The 21,290-nt window shown below is 43.7% G+C and overlaps 3 protein-coding genes across 3 annotated transcripts; 2 read left to right on the forward strand and 1 right to left on the reverse strand.

Annotated features, from left to right (window-relative positions):
• Window positions 1-688: 688 nt before the first annotated feature.
• ppp6c (protein phosphatase 6, catalytic subunit) lies at window positions 689-6,389 on the reverse strand. The gene is made up of 7 exons (XM_040197235.2): window positions 6,190-6,389; window positions 4,023-4,118; window positions 3,622-3,687; window positions 2,884-3,025; window positions 2,702-2,781; window positions 1,267-1,476; window positions 689-1,184 (listed from the first exon to the last, which is right to left on the reverse strand). The coding sequence occupies exons 1-7, from the start codon at window positions 6,262-6,264 to the stop codon at window positions 936-938; spliced, it is 918 nt and encodes a 305-aa protein (XP_040053169.2). The 5' UTR covers window positions 6,265-6,389; the 3' UTR covers window positions 689-935.
• Window positions 6,390-7,128: 739 nt separating this feature from the next.
• LOC120831645 (stromelysin-3) lies at window positions 7,129-21,066 on the forward strand. The gene is made up of 8 exons (XM_040197234.2): window positions 7,129-7,328; window positions 11,833-12,089; window positions 12,691-12,834; window positions 14,623-14,756; window positions 16,603-16,811; window positions 17,301-17,505; window positions 18,121-18,381; window positions 18,478-21,066. The coding sequence occupies exons 1-8, from the start codon at window positions 7,230-7,232 to the stop codon at window positions 18,600-18,602; spliced, it is 1,434 nt and encodes a 477-aa protein (XP_040053168.1). The 5' UTR covers window positions 7,129-7,229; the 3' UTR covers window positions 18,603-21,066.
• On the forward strand, window positions 19,067-21,066 carry LOC120832190 (uncharacterized). Its single transcript, XM_078088340.1, has one exon. It carries the CDS (start codon window positions 19,067-19,069, stop codon window positions 20,063-20,065), a length of 999 nt encoding a protein of 332 aa, XP_077944466.1. The 3' UTR covers window positions 20,066-21,066.
• Window positions 21,067-21,290: the final 224 nt, after the last annotated feature.

A 21,290-nucleotide genomic window follows, 5' to 3' on the forward strand; every position in this document is an offset into this window, starting at 1 on the left:
GCTGCGTGATGACGCCCCTCCCAAGAGAATACTGATCAACATCCCGCCCTCACTGTAACGGCCTTTCTCAATGAAAAGTATTTTTTAAGGCGCGATAAAATACTTGTTAAGTGTTAATAAATGAATATTTAATTTAGTAGTAGCCTATTTCTATTTTTTTTATTTCCACTGTAAACTTACATTCCCAAACGTTTAAATGAAAATGAGATGTGTAACTAAAAATACTGTATAATTTCAAAGTGGAGTCGGTGCAATACAATTTGTAGATTGAGTTACACTGTACTTAACATTGTTTAACTTAACATTAAAGGTAGAAATAAAAAAAAAGTAATGTCAGAAATATCATCAAAGATGTGTTTATATGTATATAAAAGTATGATTATGGTTTCTATAGCTAAAAGTAGCGTAACCAGAGTCCACAAAAAACACAGAAGAAATAATGTTTAAGAATAGAATAATATAACTGCTGATTGAGCAGCAACTTAATAGTATTTAAGAACCTTGAAAAGAAAACTAGCCAACTTGTTTAAAAGGCAACCACGAGATCAAAAAGGCTGTGATTATAGATACATCTGTGCAGGTTTTCCCACTTAAAAAGCATGTAGGAGTCTGTCATTTTTATCATAGGTACTCTTCCACTGTGGATATAGCTATATCACTACTTGAACATGTACTATTGGCAGTTAGCACCAATTTAAATGTTTTATTTGCTTCATTGGGATACATAAACATCGAGATCTAACAAGTCCACGTTTTATCAACAAAATATGAGGAAACTTAAAAAGGTATCTTCTCATTGCAGAAGGTTTAAATACAGAACAAGTGAGTGTGGTGCAAACAGACTGTAGCCTTAGAAGGAACCTGTCACTGTTCAATATGCAGTGGACCTGAAAGGGCCGTTACTTTGTAAAATATGTGAGAGGACTGGCTCTTGTCTAGAGGAAGTAGGGGGTCGTAGTTCGGGGAGGTATGACACGCTCTGAGTCGGGCACGGCACGGAACAGCTTGGGCTCTCGTCTGTTGACGTCCTTGAAGACCATGATGGACGCGATGTTTCCGCAGCGATAGCAGTAGTTGGGCGCCGACCACACGGTCACCAGCTTCTCATCGAACATGAACTTGTAGCCTTCGTGAACCAGCTGATGTGCGCGGCAGATTAGCTTCAGATTGTTGATGTGCACAAACTGTGAAAAAAATATGAGGATTATTTTCAATCAATAGGTAAAATTTTCCATTGATTTGTCTCAACGTTTTAAAACCACATACCTCATTGGTAACCTTGGAGCCAAACAGCCAGCCTGCACCTCGCGGACTGATCGCCCAGGTGTCCACATCTTCTGGATCTGACCACACAAGGTCACAGAAGGCCCCCTTGTGGGGGATCTCCTGGTTGCGTTCGATCGTGCGGATCTGGTCCAACGTCTTGATGTCAGGCGAAAGACCACCATGGACACACAGGACCTGCTCATCTATCAACTGAAATAGACATGAGAGATTAGGGGTGGGAATCTCTTGGTACCTCACGAGTCGATTCCGATTCAGAGGTCAACGATTCGATTCTAAACCGATTATCGATTCTAAACCGATAAAACGATTATCGATGCATCTCGATTTTCAAAATTTTCTCAAATCTGAGTTTGCTACTCAGAGGTTGCTAATCACTTCCTACTTTATTTGATAATTAAAGAAAATCAACAGATTAATTACCTTCTCTAATTTTTTATAAGAAAAAAAAATGTTTGTCACAAATATGATTTTCTATCAACAATGCAAGAACCAACGCAGCTTGCATTTCAACACAATATGGAAGTAGCCGATGTAAAAAAAATATTAAACAGATTCATTTTTCTTTTAAATGAAGAAAAAGCTGCTCCTAGTATTTGTAAAATACCGGAAAAAAGTCCAAATCTGTGAATATCTTGCCAACTTTCAATACGGATCGACTTTTTGGAAAATGGAAATAATGAGGTAAGATGTGCGCAGGATCCTCCGTAGTTCGGTAAAGTTATTAGATATTTAGATTCAGACTGACGGACTGGTCTGCGAGCTGGACGCATTGCTCTTAATGCGCCGGTAATGATGGTAAATGATGGTTGTAGCTGGTTGTCGTCTACGGTCCACTACGGTTACCGAAGGGGGGCGTTTGTTTTTTGACAACGTTTTATCTCATAATTTCGACTTTCTATCCCCTTTTTTTAGTGCAGAAATGGGCTTCTATAGTTGTATGAATGCATCACTCCAGCCAATCCAAAGACGGGGTTTGTAACCAATCAGGTGTAGAGACCATGGTGACTGGCCCCGCCCCCTTACTGTCAAAAAGACCCCTATGAGAGATGCTATTATATAACTGGCTGTCCTGTAAACATCAGTCAATATGACCCAAATCATGATCTTGATCAGGTTCTAAGTGTGAGAAACCGTAACAATATGCCAATGGAAGGTTGGTGGGGAATGTAGGCTATAGATTACGTTAGGAGACAATGTTAGCAAGGAACACATGAGCTCTGGTGAGCAAGGAAAACAAGGACAGCTCCACTTGCATCAACTAGGAAAAGTTTCCCAATAACATTTAATTGTCTGAAACCTTTATAATCTCTAAATTGCTATGGGACAGAATTGACCCATGCAGCTAACATGTTCCAGCTACGTTCAAAGAGAGGTTGTGATGTTACCAAAGGGAAAGAACCACAAGTAGACTCACGGCTGCAACAGTCAGCATGTCGAACACTTTGGTGCAATACCGCCAGGCATTTGCATTTCCATATTTTGTTTGGCACTCATCTAAAAATAAGCAACAGACATGGCAACACGCTTCGATGAGCTGGTGAAACAGAAAAAATGTGCATGTATATAAAAAGCTAACCGTGAAGCATGTGTACTTACCATAAAAGCCGTACACTTGCGTTATCTGTCTGCTCTCATGGTTTCCACGTAGAAGTGTGATGCGATCGGACCACTTTGCTTTTAAAGCCAGCAGATGTGTAAATGTCTCCAAGCTATAATATCCTCGGTCTACGAAGTCGCCCTAGATGAGGGAAAAGAGCGTCAAAGAGCCTCCATGTAGGAAATCAGGTCATTACGTTGAATATAGACCCAAACACAAAAGATTTTTCATTGTGAGAAGATTCTCGAGCTGCAAATCGTTTAGTGCCTCATAATTCAGTTCTCAAGGGGCGGGAAAAAACTGCAGCAAGTTACATAAATACCACGAGGGACGGTATTTCCGTTCTTATGTAAATAAGATCCCCGTGTCTGAACCGAACCTTTGGTTGGACGTCGTCTTACTAATGAATTCTTACTCGTTTGAAAAGACCACAACATAAGAGGAACAACTTATTGGGGAAGTTGAGGCGGGAAGGCGTCGGTACCACACCGCGCGCATGCCAACCATCTGAACTACTACGGTCACTGAATTTAGGAGACGATGCTACAAGCTTCTGTGTTTGGAGCCGAGGTAGACCACTAAATATTTGGTTAAACAGCGAAAATGTCATGTCAGGATTATATAAATGAAATAGGGTAGTGTCTTACAAATTTATAGAGTTTCATTTCGGTACAGAATCTCCGGTTTTATTTTGTTGGGCCCCACTTTCCCCCTCAAATCAAGAAAAACTAACTTACCATGAAAATGTAATTTGTGTCTGGAACTTGGCCTCCAGTTCTGAAGAGCTCGCAAAGATCATAAAACTAGAAGAGAACATTAAATAAAATGTATTCTTGCTTATTAGGGAGGAAAAACAGAAAAGTCACACACTATTAGCATTATAACAACAAATTCACCTGGGATGGGAGATAATGCAATAAAATAATTTCATCATGTTTAAAATAGAATTGAAATATTGTGCTACACAGAAAAACATTTTGCACCTGAATTCTTGAATGAGAATAAATCAATACTTTATCAGTCCAAAAATATGCATCTAATTCATTCATGAGTAAATCAAATTGTAATCATTTCATTTAGATTATTGATGCTGATTAAATCATCCGTGGAAGAGGAGGAAGAAACCAATTGTGCTTACCTGACCATGAATATCTCCACAAACAGTAACTGGAGTAGAGACTGGCTGAACATTTGATTCCTCCAGCAGTAAATCACATACGTAGTCACATAATCTCTGAAAAAGTAAAACATGGCAGTCGTTATTTGCAGCCTCAGCCAGATTATCCAGAAAGTTCCAAGATCCTGAAAATTCTGACGTGGATAAACACTGAACGAGTCATAAGTGATTACGTCTTATTGATTAGACTGCCGGCATTGCTAACGTTGGCTGCAGCGGACACCAATGGATGTAAACGGAGCATTTCTGCAGACCTTATTGATAATCAAGGTATTTAGTACGGATTTATCGGTTCCCATTTGGAGGCGGGTATGAAGGGCGGAGTCACCCCTCAAAGACCCTGAACATCCTCTCATGTCTGAAAGCACGTCTCACTATCAGTGCTTCTTCGTCCAAAACGTGGTTGGGAGTACAGGTGGGAGTCTGACCATCTGGTGTCGTGGTACAGACAGAACAACCTGGAGCTCAACGCTCTAAAGACAGTGGAGATGGTTGTGGATTTCCGGCGGAACAGAGCCCCACCCTCCCCCATCACCCTGTGTGACTCCCCCGTCACTATTGTGGATTCCTTCCATTTCCTGGGCTCCATCATCACCCAGGACCTCAAGTGGGAGCTGAACATCAGCTCCATCACCAAGAAGGCTCAGCAGAGGTTGTTCTTCCTGAGGCAGCTGAAGAAATTCAACCTGCCAAGACGCTGATGGTCCACTTCTACACGGCCATCATGGAGTCCGTCTTCTGCTCCTCCATCACAGTCTAGTAGCTTCGTTGATGCGCTTTATTTTTAAATTATTTATTTTTAAATAAACTAACTCTTAGCCTTATACTACTAACCCATAGCATTCTATTTGATTCCTCGTGCACTATGTTGTCTTGACGTCCATTGTCATACAGTCTGCTGTCACGCACCAACCGCCAAGTCAAATTCCTTGTATGTCTGACATATTTTGGCCATAAATGTTTCCCGATTCCTGATTCCCAATTCCTATTAAACACGTTTGTTTCGGATCAGAGCGGCACATGAGACTCCAGGATTCATTTTAGCCTGGCTGTTAGCCATGGTTACATGGTCACAACCACGTCAAAGCTAAATTCATCCAGAATAACCTGAATATCCCGGCTTAATCCCTTATCCTGGTTTTGTGCAATAGCCCTCAGCTCTTGGGAAGAAAGAAAAGCAAATCAAATTTAGCTTGTAGCTTTCGACGCTTGTAGCTATATATATATATATATATATATACACACACACACACACACCCTGTGTGAAACAACAGAGCTGCCGTATTGTTCACAGCAGTATTGTGTGATCTGTGGGAAGCAAGCCTGTGTTTACATGTTGCTTCGTGGTCAAATATTATCAAAGTTGATGGTTTTTGTTTACGTAGATGTTACAATGTTAAAATTGCAATCTTACATCTGCCCAAAGGATTTTTGTATTATTGTTTTTTACATTGCTTCTGATGGCAACCTAAAAAAGGTGGATGATGTTTTTGGTTCCTACAACTGCATTTTATTGTGTTAGCCTGTGTAGAATTTACTTTATAACTTGGGCTGAATTAGAATTAGAGAGACACACAGAAGAAAGCAAGCGGACGACAGGAGACGGCACGATGACGATATTGAAGGGAACTAGTTAAGATCACTTCTCTTCCTTATAAACAATAATGCAGAAGATGGTGCAGCCAGTATAGTTCCGGCTATGCGACAGTGTGATAGCATGCAAAGGACCAGATTACGGGCGAGCAGAAGAGTGAAGGAGCCATTCGGAGCGGGCTTCAGCTCCTGATGTCTCCAGTGAGGATACACGGAGCTGCTGATGCAGCCTCGGGAGGAGAGCTGCTTCCGGTACTTAGCTAGCGCTAGTAGCTAACGTTAGCTTAACTCGTTGACTACAGCGTCTTCTAGAAAAGCCTGTCCAGACTTCCATCGGACTTTGTTAGCCGGAGGTCACTTCCCCGGGTACGCTGGTTAAAGATACACACAGATAATAAGCCTCTCTACGTCAGAGCAACAACTAACGTTGGGTAATAGCACTGACTTCATTAGCCAAGTTTGAGGAACAAACCTCTACTTTGCGTCCACTGAAATCAAACGTTAGGCTACTTTTACCTGAGCTACTTGAACTCACCTTTAGATCATTTTCCGGCAGGTACTTGCAGTGTCTCGCTATTTCAACGTAATTGTCAAGGTCTAAAGGCGCCATTGCCAACGCGCTAAAGTAGTTAGCCGGCGGCTAGCAAGTTCCTTTTCTTCTTCACTGCTCCTTCATGTTCAACTGTCATCACTGGTGTAAAGTGGACATCAACTTAGTCAGCCACATCCTGTGGAAACCTTCAAAATAAAACGCGTTAACGACGAAACAGTCCTCTATACATAAGGAAATCTATAGTTAAGTCCAAAATTATATGTTAAAGCAACATTTGACGTATTTATTCAATCGTTCGATTTTTAAAACTTTAACGAAAAGGCAAGTGGCTATTTCTTTAAACCTTTATTTTGAAGGAACAATTACAGCGGCATTCTCTACATTCAACTTGATGCTCTATACTTCGATTGCTGTGCAGGGCAAATGCAACAGCGCCCCCTGCCGACGCCCACTGATCCCTAAGCTGCTCGAGGTGCATGTAACTGTAAACTTCTGTTGGTTCTTTTATTTTCCGTCATCCGCCCGAATATGGATTATGGAATACACAAGCGGTGAGAAGAAGGATCGTTGGAGGTTCCCAGCAGGGGTCATTTCTGTAGGCTCCACGTGCACACCAACCAAAACAAGCAGATTTATTACAGATGATCAAGTGCCATTTGTGATAAGAGTTCATTTGCGACAGTCTTGTGAGTAATATATACAATGCGTGGGACAGACGGGAGACATACATATTAGTAAACATGTCAACAACATACTCACAAAGTTTATGGAGAGAAAAAATGAACAATATAAAAATAAATAAGTTAGCAAAGACAATACCAGGAACATATATACGAAATAAACGTATTCATACTAATTGATAACCTATAACTCACCGCGCTCCATCCGTCCTCCTGCGCGCGGAGCGGAAGGGGTTAAATCCGCGCGCAGAGCGCAGTGCCGTCGGGGGAGGACAAAGACACCCCGTCCTGTCCCTCCGCTCGCACCGTTACTCAAGCACATTGACCCCGCGAGAGAACAAGATGCGGACTGCGCCCGTCGTGTTTTGCGGGATCTTGCCTCTGCACCTTTTCCTCTGCGTGCATTCTCTTCCGCTCAGCGGGAGGTCCGAGCAGCCACAGGTGAGTCCAACGCGGACACCTGAGCATTACGCAGAGAGAGCAAGGGACTTTATTAACGTGAAGCGACCGCACACAGCTGGACAGGCAGACAAGATGATGCAGTGTGTGTGTGTGTGCGTGTGTGTGTGTGTGTGTGTGTGACAGGAGAGATCAAGACAAATCAGTGGGTCTTCATGTCATTTATTGTCACCAAAGCCCAGATAAAAGCTGCAGTCCCGTGACAGATTTCTCATTAAGCCACAAGTGGTTCAAAACGTTGAGAGAGCCGTACACTCGTGTCTCTTTAACACATGGCCCCCTGCCAGCTTTCAGAGGTCTGTTGTTGTAACTGCTTTTGTTCTCATAAGCTCAACCCAACATGAAATATCTGAAGTCATTATTAACCCTGTGAAACTCGTGAGTCCTGCAGTTGTTTTCTCCGTTTGTGGATGAGATTCTGTACTTTTGTTGATTCCTTTTCCAGAAGTAAAGATGAGACATTGTGCGCGTTATAAGTCATTGTACTAAACCTGTACTCAGAAGCGGTGCTGTTTGCTGACTCGGGGCGAACGGCAGAGCGGAGAGCTGCTCGGAGGGATCAGGGGAGTGTCTGCAGAAAACAGCCGTCCAGAGAGGACCACAAACACAGCTTTTCATTATACAATCCTTCATCGTGTTGGTCAATCTTCCTAAAATGCAAAGAAACCCGAAAAACATGTTGGAGGCCACCACATAAAAGCCTTTTCTTTTCCTGTTATGAGATTACATTTGGTCCATTTGGCCTTTAATCACTCACGGGGAGGGCCGTGCAGCGAAGGCTCACATGCAGATTGGAACCCAGTAAATGGTGCGTCCACTTTACCAGCTGGCACCCCGCTGTGAAACGTGTCTTCAATGAGAGACGTCCTGACGGTCATTTGTCTGACCAATTCTGCCGCTGCTACATGGACACAACCCTGCAAACGTTAGAGCTGTAGTCGAGGTAATAGATGGCTGATTTAATCTTAAGGTTACTGTGATAACTGTATGTCTCCGTATCAGCAAAAAGATTTTCTATTTCTTTGTGGTTCTAATCTAAATCTAAATGCCGGTCATCGGTGCCTACGGGTCATTTCTGAGCGGAATTCAGATGAGATCATGCCAGAAAGCCCTTCAGCTCAAACTCCAGCGGCGACTCCGATGGAGGCCGAGTTCACGGTGGACGCGCGCTGAGAAACTATGTCATTCATACTGTAACTAATCGATTCATTGAAAAATGTATCATCACATTAATTGGTAATGATAATAATCATTCATTTGCCCCCCCCTCCCCCCCGTATGAAGCATGTTGTTATGATATATCCGTGAGCAGAATGTAGGCGACATTGGAATTAGATTAGAGGCATCATTTTATTACATCACCACACTAAGATTCCTGTTCAAGGTTTTGCTGCAGCGTTACAAATGTTTGTACTGGAGTTGTAATTTCTGTTGAGTCTGAACACTTTCTATTGAATTACAATTTATTACTGTAACAACAGTTCACTAAATCTATGATCTTATTCTTTGTTATATTGAGTTTGAAAAGGCATTAACCTTAAACGAGTCAATCCTTAACAGAATAAAGTCCCGTACAAAGAGTGAGGCATACAGTCTATCAACGAAACAGCAGCATTGAAGCTCCGGTATCAGGAGTGAAAGGTTGAGTGGAGAAGAGGTTTAATGAGCGATCAGTCTGTCATCTGTTCCGCCTCAAGGCTTTTTATCCTGTAAATAACGTCTCCACCAAACAAAGAATGCTACTGTCTTATTTTTGTGGTTCAATATCCATCCTTTTTTGTACGAGCCTGTCTGTGCGAGTAGATCTCGTCCCGTTCGTAGTGTGATGAATTAGGTGGTCATGTCAGAATTGCACGTTAGTTATGTGAGATCAGCATCCTTCAAACCCGCTCATGACACGCTCCCTGCACAACACGCAGGCGGCCTGACCTGACTGAACAGGGACCTTCCAGGAATCTGCTTACTGTGTGTGATTAAGCTTTGCTGAGCTTTTCAGAATACACTCGTGTCTGTGTGTGGGGGACATTTTTTCCATCTTGTGCGTGTTCATACCTGCAGGCACACATTGTATTTCCATGTTTGTAACAGATGTAACCGGTGCCATCTGTAAAGCAACGTTCCCCCCGTGAAGACGGGCTCACCACTTACTTTGGGTTGAGGCTTGGCACGTCAATTTGGGGCGGCGTTTCAAGGAAGCCAGGGTCCTGTGGGGACAGGTTGGCTCTGTCTCCAGGAGTCCCCCGGCATACCAGACAGCTTGGTTTTAATGGGCCTTTGTGTTTATACATCATAAGTCGCTTCTTGCCCACACGTGTGCGATTGTCCCTCACTGAGCTGCCTGTCAGCCTCTCGCGGCCCGTAGCCCCAATTTTGTATAAGGGGTCAAAACGTCTTCAATCCAGGTTCCAGTCATGCAAGCTGGGACTTTAGTCAAGCAATCGCTTCTGTTAAAACAATAATAACCCCAGTGTATCCTCTCATTGGGAATATTTGCTGCTTTTCTTTGTCATAAACTATGGTTGAAGGCGTGAGTCCTGCGACTCTCTAACGTAACTCATACTTAGCTACACCGTTGTCCCTGTGAGGCTCTTTGTTTAGTGATGCTCTCTCTAACAAACTGAGGCCTTCACAGAACACCTGTAATTGCAGACGGTCACTCATTATGTGACTTGTGAAGCAATTGGTCGCAGCGGATCTTTGTGAGGTCTAACAGCAAAGTGGGTGAATGCTTCTGAGAGGCACTCTATGAGATTTTAGAAAGTAATTATTGGTTCATTCCTCTGCAGAGCCGTGTGGTGTTCAGCCCTCTGTAGCTCTCATTAGAGGACACGTGATGTCGTGGCGTCGGGTTGGTGCCAGCGTTGGGCCCTGAGCTTTGTGTGGCGTGCTGGGGAAGCAGCGTTAAGGAGAGGCCCGTTGGACAGGCCGGTAATGAGCCATTTCTATAGTTGGATTCCCTGACGTCAGCGACACGGAGACACAGACGCTAAACAAACACTCACTCACCACGCAGCGCATTTACCATCTAGATGTCTCAGTGCTGCTCAACAGGTGGACTGAAGAAGCCTTTTTGCATTTATATTTCCTGGGGATGCACAAACCAATCGTCTCGTTTCGCTGTCTGGGCAATTGTTTCTGATATTTTGTCACATTTTGTGCCACCACTGCATCACTACCACACACGCTGCACGTATCGGTGAGGGTGAGTGAGAGAGGAAGCTCACAATGGGTCACAGCGGAGCCTCAAACGGCCCTAAAACCTTCGGATTAATTCACTTGATCAGACACGTATTGCTCTGTGAATCCAACCTGTCAGTCGGCAGCAGAGAGCTAAACGGCGCTAACGGAGGTCACATCGGAAGGGAATGCGCCGCATTCGCGTTTCCAATACTCGATTTAATCCAAAATGTTCGGTAGTGTTTCTCTGATCTCTGCGTCGGATGTAAACAGCATCTTCATACAGACATTCCAATGACTCATGAGCAAAAAATAAACTGCTTTAATACGTATTTGTTGACGTCAGCCTTTCACAAACAATATTTTATTGTTAAGTAATCTCTCTCTTGGTCATCGTGGGTGAAAGAGGACGAGAGGAATGAGGGACGTGCAGTGACAGCTCTCTGTATACGTTCTGCACCCACTTCACTGACTTCCAATTCATTATTTGGTCCTTATTATTTGTGTCCTGTGTGTATCTGTGTTGTATGTGAAGCTACTGGATTCCGTCATTGCCAAGAGGATTAAATAACGCATCCATGAAATAAATGACACTGATCGTAAAAAGGGGTCAAGGACCACAAAATGTCCCTTACGGTCCGCTGCCCGTTTCCTTCTCCAGAGCTTAGTTTATCTGTGAATGTACATTTTAAGTCCTCATTGCTGCTAATTGTATGTAAATATTTCAGGCCTTAAGTCCTTCAGGCTTTAGTGATGACCTGTGACGTGATGTAGTCTCACAGCGCTGAAACTATTGCTCATATCAGATGGAAACGTTTAAAAATGGCCTTGTTTTGTTGGATAAATCGAAGGCTCCTTAATATGACAACTAGTGAATCCGATGATGAAAGTCAATAGAGACTTTCACCCACGTGACAGTTCTCACCCAACAATTTCCATCGTCTCCACAGCCGCGTCTACTGGTCCAGCTTGTTGGCTTTGAAATGGGCTCCTCAGCAACTTTGAAGCTGAACTGTACCAATCATAGGCTAATGGGACGGCTCACCTCGTTGACTCCAATTGTCAAATCAGCAAAACAGAACCAAGGTGTATCAGCAAGTTAGACTGTGTGAGGAGGAAGGATTGTGGCAGCCAAACACGGCACAAACCCCAAAGTCGACTGCGACCTGGGGAAGTAAAGCCACGCGGCAATGAACGATAGAAACGGAGATTGCAATATTCAGTTGGGAAATGAAATGTGTAATTGATCATAGCTGCCAAAGAGCCTGTTCCTGTATGATGACCGTCATGGATGTGCCTTTGTTTGAAGGTATGGCCTCAAAGCAACAGGGGGACACATGAACAGGACGTGCTAAACAAAGAGCACCATCTGAGGTCTCCATCGGAGTCCAAAAATGGCACCAGGTTCTGGCGGCGTCCTCGCTGTGGAGTTCCAGACTACTCCACCTTCATGCAGGTTAAGGTGTTGCACCGTGACCTGAAGAAGGGAGGCCTGAGTCGAATGCAGCGCGGGAAGCGATTTGCTCTGTTTGGACGCCGCTGGGAGAAGACGGACCTCACTTACAAGTAAGAAACACAAACCTTCCGCCTGTAAGTACATTAGTTTGCTATGCTACCCTGCATCTTCCATTACTTTAATGCGTTTTATTAACTTTCTTCATCCTAACCTTTGATTTGCCGAGGACCTCTAAGGTCTTTACCAGTAACGTCCGATGGTTGCAGAATGAGTTTGCTTCAGTCTGGTGAGGCCTGGGCTTGTTTACATGAGGCTCTCTGCTACATGCGTAACGCAACATACATACAACACTAAATTAACAAAATAAAAAAACAACTAACTCAAATGAATCTAGCTCTTCTCATTGTTACGGCAACTTAGATTAGTGCACACAGCTACACACTAATGTTTCTCCTTCCCCAGGTAACGTCCTAAAGCATCTGCTTAAATAGGGCCTTCAATTAGCAGCATCTAGTTTGCACCTTATCCAGGTGTAACTAATAACTGTGGTGCAACCCCTATGACATCACCAGTGATGTCATCAAGTGCACCAACAGAGGAAACGAGACAGATGGTGTGTTCTCACCGACTCTGTTAGTCTTCAGATGTTATTTTTTGGATGCCTATACGGGTTTACAGGATGCAAATATTCATAGCGTGTGTGTCCAATAGGATTGTCCGTTTCCCCTGGCAGATGAGTGAGGGCAAAGTGCGGCACATACTCCAGGAGGCATTTGGAGTGTGGGGCGCAGTGACTCCTTTGACGTTTAAAGAGGTCAACACTGAGAGAGCTGACATTATTATCGACTTCAACAGGTAAGAAAGAGGCACCAGAAGTATCTCATGAGCTGTAACCACCCTCGCTGCCAAGGCACTCCCAGAGATTAAAATACTTACAGTCACATACTCCTACTTACAGCAAAGCGCATGTTATCTCATGATTACTCATGAAGGCTCCGAGCAGGATTAGCCAAACAAAAGTATCATTGTCTATTTAGTGAACAGCCTTACAACTAATTCAAGAAATATAAATGAAGTCCTAAGGAAACACCACTAGAAAAAAAGACTGGTTAGAAAGTCAAAATTATGACTACCCAACTGACGGGACGATGTTTGTGTGGCGAGAGGTCTTAGTCCTGATGGACCTCAGCCTGCTGCCAGATGGAAGAGGGCTCACAAAGTTTGTGTCCGGGGTGAGAGGGGTCGGCTACCATCTTTCTTGGCCGATGCAGTCCTGCAGGGACGGCAGATTGCAGCCGATCAGCCTCTCTGCAGAGTGGAGGACACGCTGCAGCCTGCCCTTGTCCTTGGCTGTGGCTGCAGCGTACCAGACTGTGATGGAGTAGAGGATGGACTCGATGAGGGCCGTGTAGAAGTGCACCATCATTGTCTTTGGCAGGTTGAATTTCTTCAGCTGCCTCAGGACAGCCTGATCTCCAAAACCTGTTCGGAAAATGTATACGAAAATCTTGAAGATACAAATTCGTAGTGATACATACGAAATAAATACGGACTGCAACAGATGACGTCACCCTATTCAAAGTGAATGGGGACCTGCACCCCGTGGACACACTTTGAGAGGTCTAACTTAAAGTCTAATGTAAAATAAACGTGTTATGATTGCATTTTTAACGAGAAATAAATGTTAAATTGTAAGGATACAATACTAACCCTAACCCCCTCAAAAAATCCAACATGGCGGAGAGATGTTCACTCAAGAATCCAACATGGCGGTGAGATGTTCACTCAAGGGCCGTGGTTAACCACCGCCAGTTAGTATGTATTGTTACGAATTTCTATGTCAAATATTTCGTATACATTTTTACGAACAGGTTTTGGAGATCACGTTGCTCAGGAAGAACAACCTCTGCTGAGCCCTCTTAGTGATGGAGCATATAGAATTAAACCAGCATCAGCTTCCATAATCATTTAATTAGATTTTTAATGCACAAGAACTAGGGTTGTGTCATCTGCAAACATTTTTGGAGAAAGGCTTTTTGATGCACATTAAAATATCATTGGTTGTGCAGGTACTTAGTTATAAATGTTTTTTATTTGATGTTTTAAATTTTTATAAAACATAGACAAATAGCTGTATTTATTTATACATAAATACAGCTAGCGAGAGCGAGAGAGAGAGAGAGAGAGAGATTGATCTACATAGATTTACTTTTTCTGTTGGATCTTTTTTTGCTGCCACTTTGAGCTCTCAGTTAAAATATTTAAAACCTTTAGAAAAGCTCTGGTGAAATCACGGTAGGAAATGAAGCTTAACTCTGGTGCCTGTATCGTAGACTGGTTATTCGTAGGATCAGCCCAGGCGGCCACAGATAGTCGCTGGCGAGCAGTGTGAGAAACACATGGTGCCAATGGTGGTTCCTCGCACTCATTATTATTTTATTTTTTTGCATAATAACTCCTGCTCACTAGTTAGCTACAAAATATTTCTCAATTAGAATTGATAAATGTGTGTTGAGTGCCAACAAAACATTTGTCTACATTCTCCCACCAGGATTTCCAACATGCTTAGCATATCGAATTAGCACCATGTGTGTTACATTTAACATTGCTTGTGTATAATAATAATAAAAACCGCTTGTGTAGATACTGGCACGGCGACAGCTTACCCTTTGACGGCCCTGGAGGAATCCTCGCACACGCCTTTTTTCCCAGGACTCAAAGAGAGGGCGAAGTCCACTTTGACTATGATGAGAATTGGACAGTGGGGAACATTACAGGTGAGTAATGTTTGAAATAACTTGAGATCCAATATTGATCCTGTTTTATGTTCTCCCTGTTCCCACACCGCAGAAATAACAAGATCCATGTTAGTTAACAGATGAACAGCCCCAGGCAAAGACCTATAACTGAATAATCTCAGGACACATTACCTGAACCAAACCCAGGAAATATGGCACAGACTGATAGTGATGTGATCAATGAAAGATCAACATATCTTGTAGAAAGCAAATTCTATTTATCCAAACAGCAGTGGTTTCAGAAAAGGGAGAAATACAACTCATCAAACATCATGAGGAATTCATAGTAAAGGAACTGCAGAGATCCAGTTGGTCGTACAAATTTTTACATTTTCAGCACAGAAGACAAAATATGTCCTTCACAAGGAAACAAATGATTGCAATTGTGGTTCGACAAAAGGATCACACACGCTCATCAAATCAAAAGTTGAAGATAAATGTAACAAAGTGTTAAATTCGTGCTAAATTCAATGAGGTGTTTGGTGGGAAAGGATTGTGGGGGCAGACAAAACGGCAGTGAAAGCTATGGATGAACTAGATCTATGTTAGATTAGAGTGTGATGTATCGGTCAGCAGCAAGATCCTCTTCAAAAACACAAGATGAAATCTAATATCGGGCACTAGGCTTCTGAAACAACTCCAACGGCAACACAAGTGGAAACGGGTGAAATGCTTCTAGAATTACAAAGAAAGAAAGAAAGAAAAGAAAGAGTTGGCTTTGAGTTATTGGGCTAATGTTCAGAAAGCCCAATGACCAACTGAACTTCAGTCCATCACCTCCACTTCCAGCAATAGTACAGTGGATAATCCCTGATGCAACAGTACATTTTGCATTGCTAAAAAAGAGCAGCAAGCTTACGTCAAATGTTGTATACAATACAGACCCACATTGACAGTTACAGTTAGAAATAAAGAGTCTAGTTGCAGTAGTAGTAGGGAAGGAAAAGAGTCTAGTCGAAGCTTTACAGTAGAAGATGGAGTTGCACAAGGAAGCATAAATTGCCCAATTGTAGGGCTCTTTTTTCAATTACGATCATTGATATCTTTAGTAAGGTAGATACACAGTTAGGGTTGGCATTAGTATCTAACATTATTGTTAGAAATGTAAAAAAAACTCAGACTCAAGCAACACTTTAGTAAACATCTGAGGTATTCAATCAGACACAAGACCAGACGTTATTATAGAAATCCGACACTTCTCTCAATTGAGAAAAATTGCTTTTAGTTTTTCTGCACGAAACACAGGAAATTATTCAACGTTTTCTCAAGATTGACCCTTTCATTACCCCTCGACAATTACATTACATCACATGTCATTTAGCTAACGCTTTTATCCAAAGCGACTTACAATAAGTGCATTTCAACCATAAGGACACAAACTCAGAAGAACGAGAAACAAGAAAGTGCAATTTAATCAAATAAGCCAATGTACAATTTGCTATAGATAAGAGCCACTATAAGTAGAATGTGAAAGTAGTAGAAAGTGCTACAGTTAGTGTGTTAGTGGAGGTAGAGTCTGAAGAGGTGTGTCTTTAGTCTGAAGATGTGAAGGTTCTCTGTGGTCCTGATGTCCTCAAGATGATTATCTAAAATCCCCTTTCCTCAATATGCAATTGTTTTGAATTGATTTTGATTGAATTGATTGAACTATTTACATTTCTTGTCATTATTGCAAATAAGGTGAACCTCAACTTGCATTTTGAATGAGTAAATACATGAATGTTGAACAACTGTTTAAAAACTCATCATTTGTGAGATTTTAAAAACCCAATTCAACTACTTACGTTAGTGTCACTGTCCCCTTATGCTTTGCTGTCATGTTTAGGCACTGATCTCGCACAAGTGGCCACTCATGAGTTTGGCCATGTCCTTGGCCTGCAGCACTCCCTGGAGCCTGATGCTGTGATGTGTCCTTTCTACAGTGACTCCTACCCTCTGCAGCTCAGCGAGGATGACAAGAGGGGCATCCAGTATCTATATGGGCCCCCTCTGCGCGCACAGCCCGACGTCACTGAGACCAATGAGATTGACATGGTGAGCCACTGGGAAACTATTCATTAGTGTTTGTACACGAATGAGCCGGCGTCAGGCGGAAATCGCTACTGAGACAAGCATTATTTCAACGGAAAAGCTTACTTGGATATTACACAGTGTAGTACTTTGTAATCCGTGTATATTGCTGTATGTCGGACAACAATGATTTGATCCTTTTCTTATTTGTACATCAATTTTGTTTGACTCAGTTGAAAACACGACAAAGATACCAAATATCATCCAGTACAAATCCCAGCTGTCGCTCGCTATGATGAATTATGAGTTAATCGAGCCAACACTGGTGGATCTGCATTATTGCACAATTCTATAATCATCATGAAAAAAACGATGTATTGTCCAACAGAAGTAGTTGATAGGACCGTCCCAATGGACTGCAAAGATATGCATTGGGTTTCAAGAGTTCGTCAGTTGAACATGCGTATTAGTCCACAGACGAATCGTTCTGCCGTGTGTGTTGTTGTTCCCCAGTTCGACGCCTGCAGAACAAACTTTGATGCCGTCTCCACGTTCAGGGGGGAGCTGTTCTTCTTTAAGTCCCGGTATGTTTGGCGTATCCGGGATAGGCAGCTTCAAGCTGGCTATCCCGCCTTGGCCTCACGTCACTGGAGAGGCATTCCCGACCGAATCGATGCTGCGTACGAAGACACGAATGGCAACATCTGGTTCTTCCAAGGTCGGTCATACAGAAGACAACTTAAAAAGACGGCAGTTTGAATGTGGAAAATATGATTGAACGACTGAATGAGATTTTCAACGCATGTAGGTTACTAAATGAAGATGATAGGGAACGCAAAATGGGATTACTGAGACAACTAAAAATTCAATAGAGCTTCTGTACGCCCCCCTTTATTTTCTGGGAACACCCAACTTGTGAGAGGAGTTTGTAAGCCACAGGCTGTGAAGGAGTGGGATGTCTGGAAAACCCTCAGACTGACTTACAGTGAGTCAACTATAAAATATTAAAGTGTAGTCTCGGTTGTGTCGTCATATATGACATCACTGCTGGATGTGGCTACAGGTGCAACTGAGCAGCGCTTCTGTCCAACACCCCAAATGATTCATGGGTGAAGCTGGGTTTGGTCAGAGGGGAAACAGATGCTTTCTGGAGGGTACTTTATATAAATCAGTTATAGTAGACCATAATGCACACAATCCCACTCTGCAAAAACACTGCGTTCAATAACAAAATAGAATGTTTTGTCTCAAATATGTAAAAATGATATTAACAGTAGTCTATGACATTTAAGGTGCAGTTTGGGTTTTTACTTATGTCTTTCTACCACGACAGGTGACAGCTACTGGGTGTTTGATGCCGAGAAGAAGATCACAGGACCAGATTCAGTGCGGCAGCTCGGTCTTCCTGTCACAGATATCCAAGCGGCTTTGAAATGGGATGAGGACCGTGTTGAGAAAGTCTACATCTTCAAATCTGCTTCCTACTGGCCCTTCGATTCCCAAGTGAATCGAGTAGTGGATGTTCATCCGCGCAGCATGCACCAGTGGGGAGGAGTGCCCGGCCATATCGATGCAGCTTTTCGAGACATATATGGTGAGACTCGGCACCCAAAGGATACATTTGAGGCCTAGTGAGTGGTAAAAGTCCACAGTTGACTGTGGCCTTCTCTCTTCTCTCGCCCTCTTACAGGTTACGCTAATTTCCTGAGTGGACTGCAATATTGGAAATTTGACCCCGTGGCGTTGAAGGTGCTAGAAGGCTACCCTCGCAGCATTGGGATGGATTTCTTTGGCTGTTCTGCCGGTCGCTCTTAATAGGTTCACGTGCATGCATATGCTAAACGTGTGATTTCTCATCTTAATTCCCCATAACGAGCATTCTAGCTATTTTGTAAAAGATAGTCATTAAGACGACTCAAAAAGCATATAAATACATCTAATTCTTGCCAAAGTCACTGCCAGCTGCACCACACTTGGGTAACACTTTACAACACGGGATACAACATTTTGAGTAGTTACCAAATGAGGAAAGCAAATGAGGAACACTAGAGATACTAACTGCCAACAAAGCATTAGTTCATGAGAAACTAATAAAAGAAGGCTTGACAATTAATGAGGCATTAATGAAATTAACCCTAACCCTATTCTTTTATAGTTATTTTAATCAGGTTAAATTCAGGTGGTAAAAAGAAGAAACCAGAGTAAACCAGCCCACTGTGAGGACAGCAGTCGGCACAGCCTCAGGAGACACAGCAACCAGTCAAATCCATCCAGGACAAATGCCAGAGCCCCGACCCCGGTGCCCCAACCCTGGTGCCCCAACCCTGGTGCCAAACCCCAGAGCCAAACCCCGGTGCCCCAACCCCAGTGCCCCAACCCCAGAGCCCCGACCCCGGTGCCCCAACCCCGGTGCCCCAACCCCGGTGCCCCAACCCTGGTGCCCCAACCCTGGTGCCAAACCCCAGAGCCAAACCCCGGTGCCCCAACCCCAGTGCCCCAACCCCAGAGCCCCGACCCCAGAGCCCCGACCCTGGTGCCCCAACCCTGGTGCCAAACCCCAGAGCCAAACCCCGGTGCCCCAACCCCAGTGCCCCAACCCCAGAGCCCCGACCCTGGTGCCCCAACCCTGGTGCCAAACCCCAGAGCCAAACCCCGGTGCCCCAACCCCAGTGCCCCAACCCCAGTGCCCCAACCCCAGTGCCCCAACCCCAGAGCCCCGACCCCGGTGCACCAACCCCGGTGCCCCAACCCTGGTGCCCCAACCCCAGAGCCAAACCCCGGTGCCCCAACACCCTGGTGCCCCAACCCCAGAGCCAAACCCCGGTGCCCCAACCCTGGTGCCCCAACCCCAGAGCCAAACCCCAGAGCCAAACCCCGGTGCCCCAACGCCAGAGCCAAACCTCGGTGCCCCAACCCCAGAGCCAAACCCCGGTGCCCTAACCCTGGTGTCCCAACCCCAGAGCCAAATCCCAGAGCCAAACCCTGGTGCCCCAACCCCGGTGTCCCAACCCCAGAGCCAAACCCCGGTGCCCCAGTCCCAAAGCCAAACCCCAGTGCCCCAACCCTGGTGCCCCAACCCCGGTGCCCAAACCCCGGTGCCCCAACCCTGGTGGCCCAACCCTGGTGCCCCAACCCCAGAGCCAAACCCCAGAGCTAAACCCCAGAGCCAAACCCCGGTGCCCCAACCCTGGTGCCCCAACCCCGGTGCCCCAACCCCAGAGCCAAACCCCGGTGCCCCAACACCAGAGCCCCAACCCCGGTTCTCCAACCCAGATTAGGGTGCTGGGTATGGCCTGTATATCAGCAGCACAAAGTCTATTCACTATGGTTTACTCCCTTGACCTTAGAGTACTTCCGGACATACACTTTACCGATGGCCTCACATATCTACACACCTTGGCCTTTTTGTAAAATTCCCCAAATTCCCCCTTCTCTTATTTGTGCTTTGTAACTAATTTTCTCCTCAGTTTTATTTCATCTCAGTCATTATGCTCCTCAACCATTGGTCATTTAGCTCTACAGGCATTATGTGAACACAAACAGAATGGGAATTACTGAGGCAAATCATTTTACGACAAGATATCAGGAACAGAAAGCAATATTCTTCTTCTTTCTGATGCAAGGCAGCGTTGTAATGATGTATTCAAATAGTTCTCTGGTTTAGCAGTATGTTGCTGTTTTGTACTGGAGGTGAGTGGTCACAAATGAAACAGGAGATTTCCATTGAAAAAACTCCAAATCAGTTTATTTCTCTAAATTCACTGCATGTGAATGAATGAAACGCGTACATCTTTGATTACTGAAGATGCTCTTTAAGGTTCCTCAGGCGAGATCAATCGGTACCTCATATGTTACACACATTAAAAAAAAAAAAAGTTATTTTCACTTGTGTTATTTTTGTGTATTTCATAGAGCCATAAAACAGTTCTGATTGTCTTCATTAGAAGAATACAAGCCACATTATCATTGGCTGCACATCATGTGTTTCTATCCTAATTAGACAGTTTGAGTAACTATTTCTTTTTATAGCGATTTCCATGATTATTTGTTTTCAATGAGTTACTGTTTGTAATCAGTGCAGGACACTGACTAATACATTGACTAATACAGTATAATCCACTGTGGTTGCACCCTTGTGTCAACATGTCCTGAACCAATTGAAGATATTTTAATACATTTTACACTTATACTGCTCTGTCTGCATTTATATTCAATTGTGTCAGTCAAAATATGTATTTGATATGTGAATAAATCAATATAGTTTTTTGTTACAACAAAACCAGCTCCTCAAAGTCCTTTGTCACATGTTAGCAAACACCATTTGAGGCCGGGGGTTTTGACCAATGAGGTGTGCCTCCCTGGGCAGGATTACCGTGAGGTGAAGGGACTTAATATAATATCTATTAATCCCTCATTGGGCATTTGATCTGCATTATCTGGCCAGATGTCATTTCCTGACCGGCAGCCCAGAGTTGTAAACAACATTGAAGTCATTGACGGCAA

This window comes from Gasterosteus aculeatus, chromosome 14, assembly GCF_964276395.1.
Source record: "Gasterosteus aculeatus chromosome 14, fGasAcu3.hap1.1, whole genome shotgun sequence".
In the NCBI taxonomy this organism is placed as follows: domain Eukaryota; kingdom Metazoa; phylum Chordata; class Actinopteri; order Perciformes; family Gasterosteidae; genus Gasterosteus; species Gasterosteus aculeatus.

Bases quoted from the DNA above. Each gene is read 5' to 3' on its own strand.
- ppp6c (XM_040197235.2), bottom strand. From the start codon at position 6,264: ATGGCGCCTTTAGACCTTGACAATTACGTTGAAATAGCGAGACACTGC. The intron at 3,026-3,621 runs GTAAGTTAGTTT...TCCCTCATCTAG, and splicing joins ACACAAATTACATTTTCATG to GGCGACTTCGTAGACCGAGG. The intron at 1,477-2,701 runs GTGAGTCTACTT...TGTCTATTTCAG, and splicing joins ACATGCTGACTGTTGCAGCC to TTGATAGATGAGCAGGTCCT.
- LOC120831645 (XM_040197234.2), top strand. From the start codon at position 7,230: ATGCGGACTGCGCCCGTCGTGTTTTGCGGGATCTTGCCTCTGCACCTT. The intron at 7,329-11,832 runs GTGAGTCCAACG...CTTTGTTTGAAG, and splicing joins GGAGGTCCGAGCAGCCACAG to GTATGGCCTCAAAGCAACAG. The intron at 17,506-18,120 runs GTCGGTCATACA...CTACCACGACAG, and splicing joins CAACATCTGGTTCTTCCAAG to GTGACAGCTACTGGGTGTTT.
- LOC120832190 (XM_078088340.1), top strand. From the start codon at position 19,067: ATGCCAGAGCCCCGACCCCGGTGCCCCAACCCTGGTGCCCCAACCCTG.